Raw genomic sequence first — 13,669 nt, 5'->3', positions numbered from 1 at the left:
TTGACCAGATGATCTTCTTTTTTTGGTACAACCCCAACAAAATCCATCCATGGCCAGTAGTGGCTGGAACCAAGAGCTGCTCAAGAAAAAGGCCCAGAGCTTGCCGGTGCTCCTGTGGGTTTTGCCTTTTGTCTCTGAACACCCCAGCCAGGCGTCACACGAGTGGGTGGGCTGGCTGCTTTTCGGGAGACATCTGAAGCAGCCCTGGGTGCACAGAAGGAGACTGATCGCTCCTCCTCATCACTGGAATTTGGGCTGGGCTGCTACACGCAGTTTCTTTATTTAGAAGTGCAGTTGCACAGTGCTATCTCCCATTTACATTAATGCATTAGGTCTAGTGGACCGATAATGGAGTGTTTCCATCGTGAATAACTAAAACATCATTTGCCAAGACTATCAGCCCTCCCACTGCAAGCGGAAAGTGCTTTTACTCCACCCACACAAATTTCCCTTTCCTAACCAGACTCCCACAACAATGCGAAGTATGCCAAGGATATGATTACGTCGAACTCCCCAGAGACAAACAATGGTTCCAAACAACATTCACCATTGATTTTGATGCTGTCAGGTGCTGGTCTACCGTGTTCTTGAGTACTGTCAACATCTCGCTTTTGTCGTTCAGCTGGGAAATCTGACCCTGAAACACCTGAAGCTGGAGAAGGATTTGACTGTATTCCTTGTCTAGACGATGCCACTTGTCAGACAGGAAGGACACTTGCTTTTCCAGCTCACTCACGCGACTCGAGTCAAAGGATTTCGTGGGTTCCTAACACAGTGGGGGAAAGCGGAAAATGCCAAAATTCCTATGCGGCCCTTTGCCAGAAAATCCCTTGGAGCCCTCGGTGCTCTTGGTTAAACAGGGAAAGACTGTGCAGAAGTTCTCCCCACTAACACAGGACCCAGCAACTTCCAAGAGGTCCTATTTAGATAAAAGCAAGCTGAAGAAGCATTTTGGGAAACGTTTTGGTGTTGTGAAAGGATGTGGAGCTGCAGTTTGCGGTCTTCGCATGTGATGGTGCACACTCCGACTCATCGGATTTTTTTCCTGCATAAGCTTTGGGCCACCCTAAGTGCTCACTGGACCCCTTGGCCGTCTTTACAGGATGTGCCCCCACCTTTCCCACCACATGCAGCACAGTGTCACCGCCCACCACTGAATGCTACAAACGGCACAGAGATACAAACATTTAAAAAAGAGATTTCCTTTAAGAACTCCTCAAGCGGCAAGTCCAGAATAAAGCACAGAGACCAAGACCATGTGTGTCCAATACAGACGTGGTTTATTTTGAGTCAGTCCTCTGCAAATAATCTAGATGTGGTATGTGTTTTACTTCCACCCTCAAGTTACTCCTGGTCACATCTTCTTTCAAACTTTGAGGGGCACAAAACTGTACCATTTTGTTATTAAAGCCAGTTGAGAGCCAGTTTGGTGTAGTGGTTAAGTGCACGGACTCTAATCTGGGAGAACCGGGATTGATTCCCCACTCCTCCATTTGCAGCTGCTGTATGACCTTGGGCAAGCAATAGTTCTGTCAGAGCTGTCCTTGAAAAAGAGCAGTTTCTGTGAGCTCTCTCAGCCCTACCTACCTCACAGGGTGTCTGTTGTGGGGAGGGGAAGGGAAAGGAGTTTGTAAGCTGCTCTGAGACTCCTTTGGGTAGTGAAGGGCGGGGTATAAATCCAATCTCTTCTCTCTTAAGCTGTAATGTTCACATAATTTAGAGCTAATTGGCATCTGCTTTGGGCACCAAAAACCAAAACTGTCAAGAACAGCCAGTGGTTAGGGAAGGGCTGCCAACCTCCAGGTGGGGGCTGGAGATCTGCTATTACAGCTGATCTTCAGGAGACAGAGGTCAGTTGACCTGGAGAAAATGGCCACTTTGGAAGGTGAACTTTATGGCATGATGGCCCACTGAAGTCCCTCCCTTCCCCCAAACCCCGCCCTCCTCAGGCTCCACCCCCAAAATCTCCAGGTTTTTCTCATCCCGGAGCTGTCAACCCTAGGTGGGGTCCATATTTTGTGCACCGATTTAGGCAGACCATTAACAGCCTGCACACAAACTTTGGAATTTAGACAGCTAATTAATAGTGAAAAGCAGCATTCATCTTGGTTTATTTCACTCATTTAAAACATTTTGATGCTGCAGTTCCACCCAGTCAGGGTCCCCAAGGCAGCACACACACACACATATTTGGATAATTAAAAACACCATTTAAAATTATAAAATAATTTGATAAAACGCATAAACAAACAACGGCAGGACCAGGGAGGAGGGCCAAGAACCGTTATCGGGGGCATGCCGAACGAAACAAAAAATGTCTTCACCCAGTGGTGGAAGACACTGACAGAGGGAGACAGAAATATCTTCCTGAGAAGGGAGTTCCAAAATTTTGGTGCCATGATGACTGAGAAAGCCCTTTCTCGGGTTGCCTCCTGTTTATGAAGTCCCTTTGTAAAGCCCTCTTGTCTTACTGATGGCAATAAAGAGAGGCAGGAGGATACAAGACCTAGAAGGGCCGCCAAGGAAGAGCTGGAGCTGCCACTTCGAAGGAGATGGACCCTGTGGGGCCCCGTGCCTTGGCTTCCCCGTCCGGGCCAAAGACACGCAGAAAAAATAGCTTACGTCGGCAGTCTGAAACGTGTGAGGCAAATCCAGCAGAGGTTCCAAGATCGGCGCAGAGTCGTCCCACTGGTATGCTTTCTGCACCATCGACCAATTGAGCGCTGGCAGCAGCGAAAGGAAACCTTCAGAGCCCCAAAACCATAAACCTGAAGCAAGAATATTGAAAAAGAAAAACCGGGGGTGCGGGGGGGCGCACTGTCCTTGCTTATTGATTTTTTTAAAAAAGTAAATAAAAAGCACTTGCTCATAATAAGTCGCACCTCCAGTCCGAGACAGTAACCAGAGGGCATCCTTACGCCGCAAATTAACAGTACTCTGCCTCTGCAAAGCATTTGGTCGCCCCTCTGAAACAGAAGCTACTTGCTCCTTTCTTTGGATATGGTTTACCACAACTCCTTTCCCAGCTGCACAGTGGCCCCTGTCTGGGTACATACACTTTTTAGTTCAGTTCAGTTCAGCTGACCTTTATTGGCATAAAATACCTTAAAAAGGATTACTATAAGAAGAAATATACATTTAAAACCATGTATAGCCAGACATATCAAACATAAGGTAGCGTAAAACAATTACTCGTTGGACGTTTTCCTGACGTACCTTTATCACTGATTGTACAAACATGGCTACGTTCATTGATATTTTCCGGAACAGAGTCATTTAAAAGATGGTGCACTTTTAAAGCATCAGGAAGGTTTGTCATGTTGGCTAAGATAGGATTTAAATATCTAGCATGTAAAGCCACATAAAATTAGCTGTTGTAGATTTTCTGGGTTGTATGGCCATGGCCACCACATTGTCCTACAATGCCAAGACCATGGCCATACAACCCGGAAAATCTACAACAGCTAATGAATTCCAGCCGTGAAAGCCTTTGACCACATAAAATTGCCAATGCAAACAGATATGCGAAACAGTTTCAATACATCCAGAATTGCAATGGCAAAGTCTATCTGCATATACTATATCTACCATGCAAGATGGTATTACATTGAATCTTGCTAGAAAGAAGGCTTTACGCTGTTGCAGTGCTTGTATACCAGATAGATATGGGGCCATTCAGCCTACCGTAAGGAGCATCTCAAAGTTCGGGGTGGAACAAGATTTATTGGCTAAGCTGTAAAGCCCTTTGTGTTTCAATATCAAGGACTCGATGCTTAATCATCTGAAAAGCGCCTATAAATGGGAGCATAAACAATGAGCCCAGTGGGATACCCATGGCAGTTATTTTATTCTCAATGTATGATAGCCATTTAGACACATTTGACTCTGTGAGCATTTGTTGTAGACACAGCCAATATTTTACTGTCGTAAGCCATGCACCAGATTCCTCAGAATTTAACCCAGTTTCTAAACATAGAGCTGCATAAGCTACACAGCACGGCATTCCCATGATCTTTCAGAGAAATTTAGACTGAACACATTTGATGGTGCCATTAAGTGCACTTATCCATATTGGAATACCATACATGAGTTGTGGAATTACTTTGGCTTTAGAGACTTTTAATGCCGCTGGTATGAATTGGTTGCCTCTGGTGTAGAAAAATCGATGGCAGAAGCATTTATGTTGGCCATATTTTTTGCTGAATTTCGTTGCACAGACCAAGATGCATTATACTGGAAGTGCAAAGCTAAGTATCTAAAATTTCTGATTTGTTCAATTGGTTTGCCTCTAATTGTCTATTTGAATAATTTCCAAGATTTGAAAAAGACAAGTATTTTTGATTTTTCATGATCCAGAAGTAATTTGTTTGTTATAAAATATGATTCTCAATGTATGATAGCCATTTAGACACATTTGACTCTGTGAGCATTTGTTGTAGACACAGCCAATATTTTACTGTCGTAAGCCATGCACCAGATTCCTCAGAATTTAACCCAGTTTCTAAACATAGAGCTGCATAAGCTACACAGCACGGCATTCCCATGATCTTTCAGAGAAATTTAGACTGAACACATTTGATGGTGCCATTAAGTGCACTTATCCATATTGGAATACCATACATGAGTTGTGGAATTACTTTGGCTTTAGAGACTTTTAATGCCGCTGGTATGAATTGGTTGCCTCTGGTGTAGAAAAATCGGGAAATGGCGGAGGCATTGACATTAGTCTTATTTATTACTGAATTTCGTTGCACAGACCAAGATGCATTATACTGGAAGTGCAAAGCTAAGTATCTAAAATTTCTGATTTGTTCAATTGGTTTGCCTCTAATTGTCTATTTGAATAATTTCCAAGATTTGAAAAAGACAAGTATTTTTGATTTTTCATGATCCAGAAGTAATTTGTTTGTTATAAAATATGAAAGGCATCTCTTTAGTAAACACTTTAAATCAACTTTGGAGCAGGACAGTAGTACCATGTCCTGCATATAATAGTAGAGGGTCATGGACAGAACCCAATTTAGGAGCATGGCCATCAACAGCTTCAAGGTAAGGGGAGAGATCACTGACTCCTTTACTGAACGAGATTTTTGAAGTTAATATACTTTTTAAAAGATTGCACATGCTCAAGACCGTTATCACCCTCTGTCCCCATTCCCACTGGCAGCGGACGCATGCCACGATTCTTGGGCACAAGATATAGGCTAGATTAAGCTAAATACATTTGGATATGCTTCAGAACATTTACTCTGGTTGTAGCATTTTAGGAATCTCTGGACTAATTTTTTGAGGTTGTGGGTATATTTTAATACCACCCTATGTAACTTTTTTTTTTTTGAGCTGCGGTGGCTCAAGTGGTTAAGACGCTGAACTGCAGGCTGTGGAAGGTCGGTAGTTTAGCAGTTCGAGACCCAGGTTGCCGCATGACGGAGTGAGCTCCCGTCTCTAGTTCCAGCTCCTGCCAACCTAGCAGTTTGAAATCAAGAAATTGCAAGTAGATAAATAGGTACTACTTCAGTGGGAAGGTAACAGCGTTCCGTGTGCCTTGGTGTTTAGTCATGCCGGCCACATGACCATGGAAATGTCTTAGGACAGCGCTGGCTCTTTGGCTTTGAAACGGAGATGAGCACTGCAACCCTAGAGTTGGACTCGACTGGCTTTCAAGCAAGGGAACCTTTCCCTTTACCCATGTAACTTTTTACCCGCCATGGAGAAGACAGCCTACTATCCATACTATGAATGACTCCTACAGCCAATGTTCACTGCTATATAAGAACATCTCTGCAGTGCAGGGAATTCTAATGAGATTGTAGACATCTGCAGAAGCCCCTCAAAGACCCCATTGTCAGAGCCGCTTAAACACAGGCCTGATTCTAACAGGACATGAGATGTAAAACTCTCAAATCAGACTTTGGTTCATTTCTGTCTATTTGCAGTGGATATCGATTTTTCTCTGTTTGCGTTTGGCCACTGAGGGATTGCAATGTCAAAGTACAATTTTTGGTCAAGAGTAAATATTCTGTCTGTTGACTGTCTATTGACAGGGGAGATGGGAGGGGTGTGTAATGAGTAAGTTGGCATAGTGGAGCAGACTCACTTTTATTTAATCATTAATCAATCTCATTTAGCACTGAACATTCATTCTCATCTAATTATAAGATGTCCATTAGTTGTTTTATGACAAGCTAAGCTTAGACACAGGATATATATTCACTGTACACATAGAATGGAGATATAGGGACTTCCCAGGATGAGCTTTTCTAGAGATAGCTGAATTGCCGGGAAATTAGATGAGTATGATCAATTGAGGTTACACATAAAGGCACATGTTTAAGATCACAGTAACCTGGATAAATGGGGACAAGATAGAGGGGACTTTTGGGAATTCTGTCAATGATCATCTAGAACAAATATGAATGACGGGAAAACTATATTTGAAAGTAAATAGAATGTTTGGACAATTAGGACGACCTGACACAAAGGGGAGGATACTGTCACATGGGAAGGCCTTAGTTATTAATTGATTGATCGAAAACACCCCTGATGTCAGATATTTCTGATTGGTTGAGAAGAGGGAGTAGCAGTTACTAATTGATCGAGAACACCCCTGATGTCAGATATTTCTGATTGGTTGAGAAGGGGGTGGAGAAGGAATGGAAACAGGATAAAGGTGCATAGCTGGTAGTCTTCAGTCAGTCTTCATCCAGAGAGAACCATCCAGAGGGACACAGGGAGACAGGAACAGCTCCATCTGAAGCTAACACCAGGGGTAAGAAACTATGCCTTTACTTTTAGAACCAGATTGTAATAGGCAAAGACTAACTGTTAATTGAACTGTAATATGCTGAGATTATCAAACTGCAGGGGACTATTGATTAAAGCCTAAACTGTTTAAAACTGTTGATTGATGCCATGTTTAAAATAAAACTCTTTAATTATAGAGATTGTGTCTGACTCTTCCTTGTGTTGAAAGACAAAATCCGTTATACATGCAGGGAGATAGGAAAAGATCCCCCTACAGCAAAGCGAGTGGTGTTTGGGCTAACAGAGAGAGAGAGAGAGAAGCCCAACAAGATGCAACAAGAGCATTTTACAATAAAAGTGAAGCAGTTTGTCATAATAATGGCTAAAATATCCCAGTTACAATCAGATGGCTCTCTATGAACGAGTTTCAAGATCGCAGGAAGAATTTCCGTCTTAATTCCTGGGCCGCAGAAGTGAACAGGGAAGCTATACGAGCTTGTCATGATCTGAACTGATCAAAATAGTTCTGTCCCCCAGACTGGAGGAGGTATCACTAAGGACACTTCCTATAACTCAGATATGACAAATGATGTCAAACATAATAAGCCACATCTTTTTTTTGGGGGGGGGGGGCTGCTGTTTCCAAATACACAAACTTCAGAGGCCATCTGGCACATCTGCCATCCAAATACATTGAAGGTCATGGATTTAGCTTGTAGAGAGGCGGAAGCCTTAGATAAACTGCAGAATGTTAGATCATGCAGATTTAGATCAAGGGCACAGCTGACCGACAGTCAAGGAGAAATTTGCAGCACAGACGCACAATCGGTATAAAAGTGACCGTCAGCCTTTCATGCACTGTCAGCAGCCTCACTGGCTCCCTTCCCACCACATTTTCCTGGAGGCTGTAAACACAGGCAGTAATGGAGGCCCCTCCCCCCCAACCTGGCTGGGGAAGTCATGAATTACAAGGGCTGGTTTTCACCTCCACCGGAGAGCTTCTCGGACTCAGGTTGCACATACATTTCCTCTTACCTAGCAACAGCAACAGAGGAAGGAGGTACAAGAACATCTTGAACAACGTTGGAAGGCATCTGGAAAATAAAACGCAAGAACTTCATTTAAAAACAAAAAACACATTTACTCACGAGAAGCAGATGCTTAAACCTGCAACCTGTTTTGGCCAACTGCGAAATCCAGTCGGCTCCGGAGCTCAGTTACAGCCACAATCCACCTCCCAATTTCATTCATGCTTCCCGTGTATCTGCTATCGAGCTTGGCACACCATTATCACAGTGTTGTCTGCAGCTGGCTCATTTGGATTCCACTCTATCCAGCGGGAGCAGATCACTTTCAACACCAAGGGCTCTAAATGGTGACCTGTCATCAATCAGCCAATCTACAAACCCGCTTTTAGGGCTTGGGATCAAATACTGTTAGAAAGCGTTTACAAACCTGGTCAGAATAAATACATTCAGCAAAGAGATCAGGGTCACGAGCTGGTACCACCCGGTCCCAAGCCACCAGAACACTCCGGAGGCGGCCTTCCCTGGGGAAAGAAAGGACATGCTTGAACAAACTGAGGACTTTAACAGAATTGCTTAGGACAGTCGTTTTCAAACTTTCAACCCTAAGGGGAACTTTTCCATCTCCATGTCCCTGTCCAGGAACCTCGCTGCAGCTCAGACGATTCCTGGGGTCATCCTGGAATACCCACACAGGTAACTGGCCGTGTCTGCTGGACCTCATTTTCACCCACGTGAAGCCAAAATGCGCTCTAGGTCACAGCTAAGACTTGTCCTGTATCTGGAGGGATCAATCCATAATGGTGGCCAAGTTTTTGAAGAATTTGCCATTCCCAAATCTTTTTACTGAGGGAAAAGACAAGCTTCCCTGGGAACAAAGTTTGAAAACCACTGGCTTATGGGGCAGACTGAGCAGAGAGCAATGCCGTAGGACACACGCTCATGAACGGATGCTGGCGAATGGCAACAGACATGCAGCTTCAAAACTAAACAAAACCAAAAAAAGCTGGTAAGACCTCTGCATTATCTGTTCTGTATTAGTGACCTGGCTTGGCATGCAAATAAATAAATATACAAATTAAACTCATGCAGCAAGGAGTTTAGTAAAACAGCAGCGCAGGATTTGACAATGGCACAAGAATCGCGCACTCTGGAGTGGCATATGTAAAATATTACTCATTGCATTGATGGAAACCCTAGCAAAGAGAGACAGAGAGAGAAACAAAGTAAGACGCCCAAAGCTTACATGGAATTACAGGGAGTGAGTCCTCCCCATCTCCGAGAGCAGTCCCCTCGCTTTCGCCACTAGCCAATCCTGCCCCTCAAACACCGGAAGCAGCCTAGTTATATAATGTACGCGGTGTTATTAGAGATTCTAACACAGAGACATATCTCCACAAGATTTTAAGCATTAAGCAAACAAGGAGGAGGAGGAAGCACAAATTAATGAACACGGGGGGGGGGGATCTGAACGTTGCTCCAAATGAAAACGCATTTCCACCACGGCAAGCACTTCCAAGCCATTGTGAAAGTGGCACACCCGGTTTTCACGCCTTTTGTTTTCTTTCTGTGGATGTGGCCGGGCATTTGGGACCCGGCTGGGTCAGACAATCAAGATTAACGGGTAAGAAGAGACGGGGAAACAGACTGGCGGGATTAGCCAGCCACAGGAGAATTGGGGAGGAAGCCGGCTGTGCCCTTTCTGTTCCAACTGAGGAACGGTAACAGGAAGGCCCAGGGAGTAGCCGGAGGAAAGTGGCAGGCAGAGGATTACTCCTAACCACCTGATTCCCTTGACAGGAGTGTTCGGCCCAGAGCTGGTGCAGTTGAATTGGGGAACTGGGAATGGAGTTGGCTGGGTGATCTTGGTCCAATAGCCTGCCCTACCCTCTCACAACAGTGGTTAGCTTCAAAGGTGGAAGGGGACTCATGCGGGCCACCCAGAGCTCCATGGAAGGAAGGCAGGATATATATCTTTTCTATTGTTGGCTTGACAGCCTGCCGTCTCCTTCCCTCTCCTGTCCTGATCGGCTACCCTGAAGACCGGAGCCTCACCAGTGCTTAACAGGAAGTGCTTTCTGTGCAGGAAACGCATGGCACCTGAAGCAGCCCCTAAGAGCCACCCATCTGTATTCCTCCAGGGATCCCTGCGACTGTAGATGCCAATCTGCCCTCAGAAGCAAGACAAGGCATGCAGAAAAACCCAAAGCATCAGGCAGACACAAAGTCAATAGTAACCTGGAGACACAACAGCCAACCACAGGAGGGACAGAACCTTCTTGGAGGCAAGCCATCCTGCCGTCCCCGTTCTCTGCAATGTGTGCAGCAAAAAGTAACCTGGGGTGATACAGACGAAGACGGACATCGAACACAGGAACCAGGGCTGGCAGTCAAAGCCAGCAAGATACATTTCTTTAAAGTGTTCACACACACACACACACACACACACACACACACACACACACGACTTATTGGCATCATACGAAACAGAAAAAAGAGGAGGAAATATTACAGAGAAAGGACTTCATAACTTAACAGGGCTCAGCGTCAGGAGAGATCTGTTAACATGGTTTTTTAAACAATGGTTTGGAGAGAACACGCCAAATGCTAGAAGAACCCTACCGCTAACCAGCGTTTCATCTCCCAGTCATTAGCCCTTTACAATTCCCTGATTTTCCATTAAGGGCAACCTTGAGTCTGTCTCTCAGGACCTCGTCGATAATGAAGAATTTAAAGAAAGGTTTTAAGGCCCGCCTCAAGGCAACAGAGATGTGGAGACGGCAGGAGAGGAAAGAGCTCTAAAGCTCAGGGGGCTAATCAGGCTTTAGTTCACTTACGGGGGGGGGGCACCTTCAGCCCCACCCGTGTCCTGCCCTCCCTCCCAAAGCAGCACTTCGGGTGGTGGGATCTCCACAAAACTCTTGCTAGTCCCCAGAATATACTATGCCGGGAATATGCCGGGAGAGTGGCCTGGGCATGTGTAAGAGATGGACTGGCTCCTGCTCACACCAAGTTCAGAACCAATCCAGAAAACAGAGCATCAAAGCCAGGGTATATTTGCTTCAAAAAGTGGGTTTTTCTAGCACCCTGCCACCAAGTGTATACATGGCAGAGAGCTGCAGACACCACCTCAGCTCTCTAATGAACATCCTGGCATTATGCAAATTTTTAAACCCACAAAGCATGACCGTCACATGCCTTACATCCGGAGGGGTGTACCTCAGAAGATAACCACCAGATACGCTGGGGGTGTAAAGTGCTGTCAAGTTGTGGCTGCTTTAATGTGACTCCGTGGGGTTTTCAAGGCAAGAGGTGCACAGAGGCGGTTTGCCATTGCCTGCCTCTGCATAGCACCCTGGACTTCCTTGGCGATCACCTATCCAAGTACCGACCAGGGCCAAGTACCGACCAGCTATTCTGAACCACCCAGGTCAGGGCAGAAATATGCCATGGCTCTCTGTTTTCCTAATTAGAAAAAACATGGGAAAAAGAGATGCCACGGACCCAGACAGCCTGTAAAGCAAGAGCCTGTGTCTGAATTCACGGTGTTTCATCTGTCTGCTGTTAGCACACCTAACAAAAGCCTTCATTTCCCTTTACTGCAGGAAACAGAAGAACATAACAGCTTCAACATCCTTACAGCCCAGCCCCTTTCCAAAGCGGTCCCACCATTTGTATCACCAGAGAGCCCTCTTAAGCCATGTTTCTAATGGCTTGGGAGAGCGTCGCCTGGCAACTGATCTGCATCTTCTTCATTTCCACTGCATCTCCATTTAAGTTCCCTGCAGACAAAGAATCATCTGGCCTCTTTCAGAAAACATTAGTTATGAGAACGACTGGATTCGTTTCAGTTAAAAAGGAGGAGCAGATGAAGATCTATTGTTGCTAAGGCAGATGTGTGTTTTACCAAAAGGACTTTCCCGGAAGACTCAGTTATGTGAATGCCGCTTAGCATCGTCACAAGCTACTATGATCTGCCTTCCTAATGTGCATTATGCACAAATGAAGGTGCCTCACACCAAATCACCAAACCAGATAGTACTGTCAAGGTCAGTACTATCGACTCAGACTGGCTGCCGCTCTCTAGGGTTTCAGGCAGAAGTCTTTCATATCACCTGCTCCCTGATGCTTTTAAACTGGAGATGCCAGGGATTAAACCTGGGACCTTCTACATGCAAAGCAGAGGCTCTTCCATTGAGCTCCTCCCCTCAAGGACCCTCGTGCGCCATATGCAGAAGGGGGGATCGCATGCCCCCAAACCTCCCAAAGGAGAGAGGGGAGGTCAGGCTCAGAATCGTAGCCAGAGGTGCTACTCCTAAGATGATTTCGGCCTAATCTGCTTTGCGAGGAAGCTTTAAAAACAACAGAAACGACAGCACGAGTGATTAGCGACGGAGGGATTTGTGAAGGAAAAGAGAGAAATCAAAACGCAAAAAAAAGAGGACATGTCAACCTGCGTACGAAAAGATGTGCCCAATGGTCCTTGCGACCCCTTTAGACTGTGAGGAGGGCAGGTAGGCTGCTGTGTGCACCTCAAGCTGTTTCTTCCCCTTACAGTCATCACCTGTTGGTTACGGTAACAATCAATTAATACAAGGCAATTCATCACGACAGATCCGCAACACAGGCAGAGGCGCGCTCTGGGTGCATCACAGAGAAGGAGGGCCCAAGACTGACTTCAGAAGGGTGACAGCCAAGCACATTTGGGGACAGGGGAGGTACCAATAAGCTAAATGTTTGGAAGAAGCACCCCAGTGGGGCACCCCAGATACAGCCACCCCACTACAGGGGAAAGGGCATCACCACTTGTCAACCAAGCCAGGGAGCCCTCAGCAACTCGGTGGGGTGGTGGGGTGAGGCAAGCCCGGACTCCGTGCCGGACTATACCACAACCAGGACATGCTGTGGCCTCCACTTACCTGTGCTTTAGGTGATAAGCCGCAAACCTCTGCATACTTACTCATACGTATCTTATTTATTAATGAGACTTTTATACCACCCTCCCCGCAAGCGGGCTCAGGGCGGGTCACAACACAACTATAAAAACATATAAATCAAAATACATTGTCTAAAATACAGATCTAAATTAACTTACCCCCCGACAAGGAGCCATACTACAGTTCTAGGCCCCCCCCCCCAAAAAAAAATTTGTAGTTAAAAATTAACAGATACCAATGGGAGGAGGGGAGTGGAAGCACTTTGCAAGTAAGACAGTTGTTAATACTAGCCATTAAAACCATTAAAATTCGTTGCTGTCCTCAACCGTATGCTTGGTGGAAGATCTCAGCCTTGCAATAGATCCCGCCGGGCCCGGATGTTAGTAGGCAGAGACTTCCACCAAGTCGGAGCTCGGGCCACTTTCTGGAAACAGGGCTAGGGGTACAACATGCACAGACTAATTTACTTGAATTCACAAAGGGAATCTCTACGGCAAGATTCAGGATGGGGTTTACGAAGCACTTGTGACCACCTAAAAGTGGGATGCATGCGCACGCCAATGTGAGATGCCTTCTCCAACCTCTGCAAAACCACAGACCATAATGGCAACATCCAGAAGTCTAAACACATCAGTGAAACCCCCCACCCCCCCGCAACAACAACCAAAGACCAGCAAGCCACACTTACAGAAGTATTCCCCGTTCGTGCCCAGCTGGTGGTCTTCCCTGAGAATTTCTTTTACATTCGTGCTTCCATAGTAATTGGAATAAGCTGTAACAAGGGAAGGGGGGGGGAGATTTTCACCAGATGAAGAACAGGAAACCATCCCAGAGAGCTGTTGTCGGGATGCAGGTGACCCAGAGCAACTTTTTAAAACTGATTTGCACAGAAGATCAACCAAACACAGAAACGTTGCTTTTAGAAAACAAAATGAAACAGAACCAGCTTGTTATCCAAAGCAC

At 45.6% G+C, this 13,669-nt stretch overlaps 1 protein-coding gene across 5 annotated transcripts in view; it reads right to left on the bottom strand.

Moving 5' to 3' along the window:
• SUN1 (Sad1 and UNC84 domain containing 1) overlaps positions 1 to 13,669 on the bottom strand; it is an 80,099-nt gene that overhangs the window by 16,053 nt on the left and 50,377 nt on the right. For 4 of the 5 annotated variants that reach the window (XM_015417309.1, XM_015417305.1, XM_015417308.1 and 1 more), the window contains 7 exons: positions 13,395 to 13,478; positions 12,223 to 12,333; positions 10,008 to 10,106; positions 8,200 to 8,293; positions 7,780 to 7,838; positions 2,623 to 2,768; positions 548 to 766 (listed from right to left, as the gene is read on the bottom strand). In XM_015417309.1, coding sequence (XP_015272795.1) covers positions 548 to 766; positions 2,623 to 2,768; positions 7,780 to 7,838; positions 8,200 to 8,293; positions 10,008 to 10,106; positions 12,223 to 12,333; positions 13,395 to 13,478 — 812 coding nt within the window. The remainder of the gene's footprint in view (positions 1 to 547; positions 767 to 2,622; positions 2,769 to 7,779; positions 7,839 to 8,199; positions 8,294 to 10,007; positions 10,107 to 12,222; positions 12,334 to 13,394; positions 13,479 to 13,669) is intronic. The other variant, XM_015417307.1, reaches the window with a different exon arrangement.

This window comes from Gekko japonicus, unplaced genomic scaffold (assembly GCF_001447785.1).
Source record: "Gekko japonicus isolate JY-2015 unplaced genomic scaffold, Gekko_japonicus_V1.1 scaffold1917, whole genome shotgun sequence".
NCBI classification, from domain to species: Eukaryota; Metazoa; Chordata; class Lepidosauria; order Squamata; family Gekkonidae; genus Gekko; species Gekko japonicus.
Note: the sequence above shows the minus strand (reverse complement) of the source record. Positions and strands in the feature narration are given on the sequence as shown.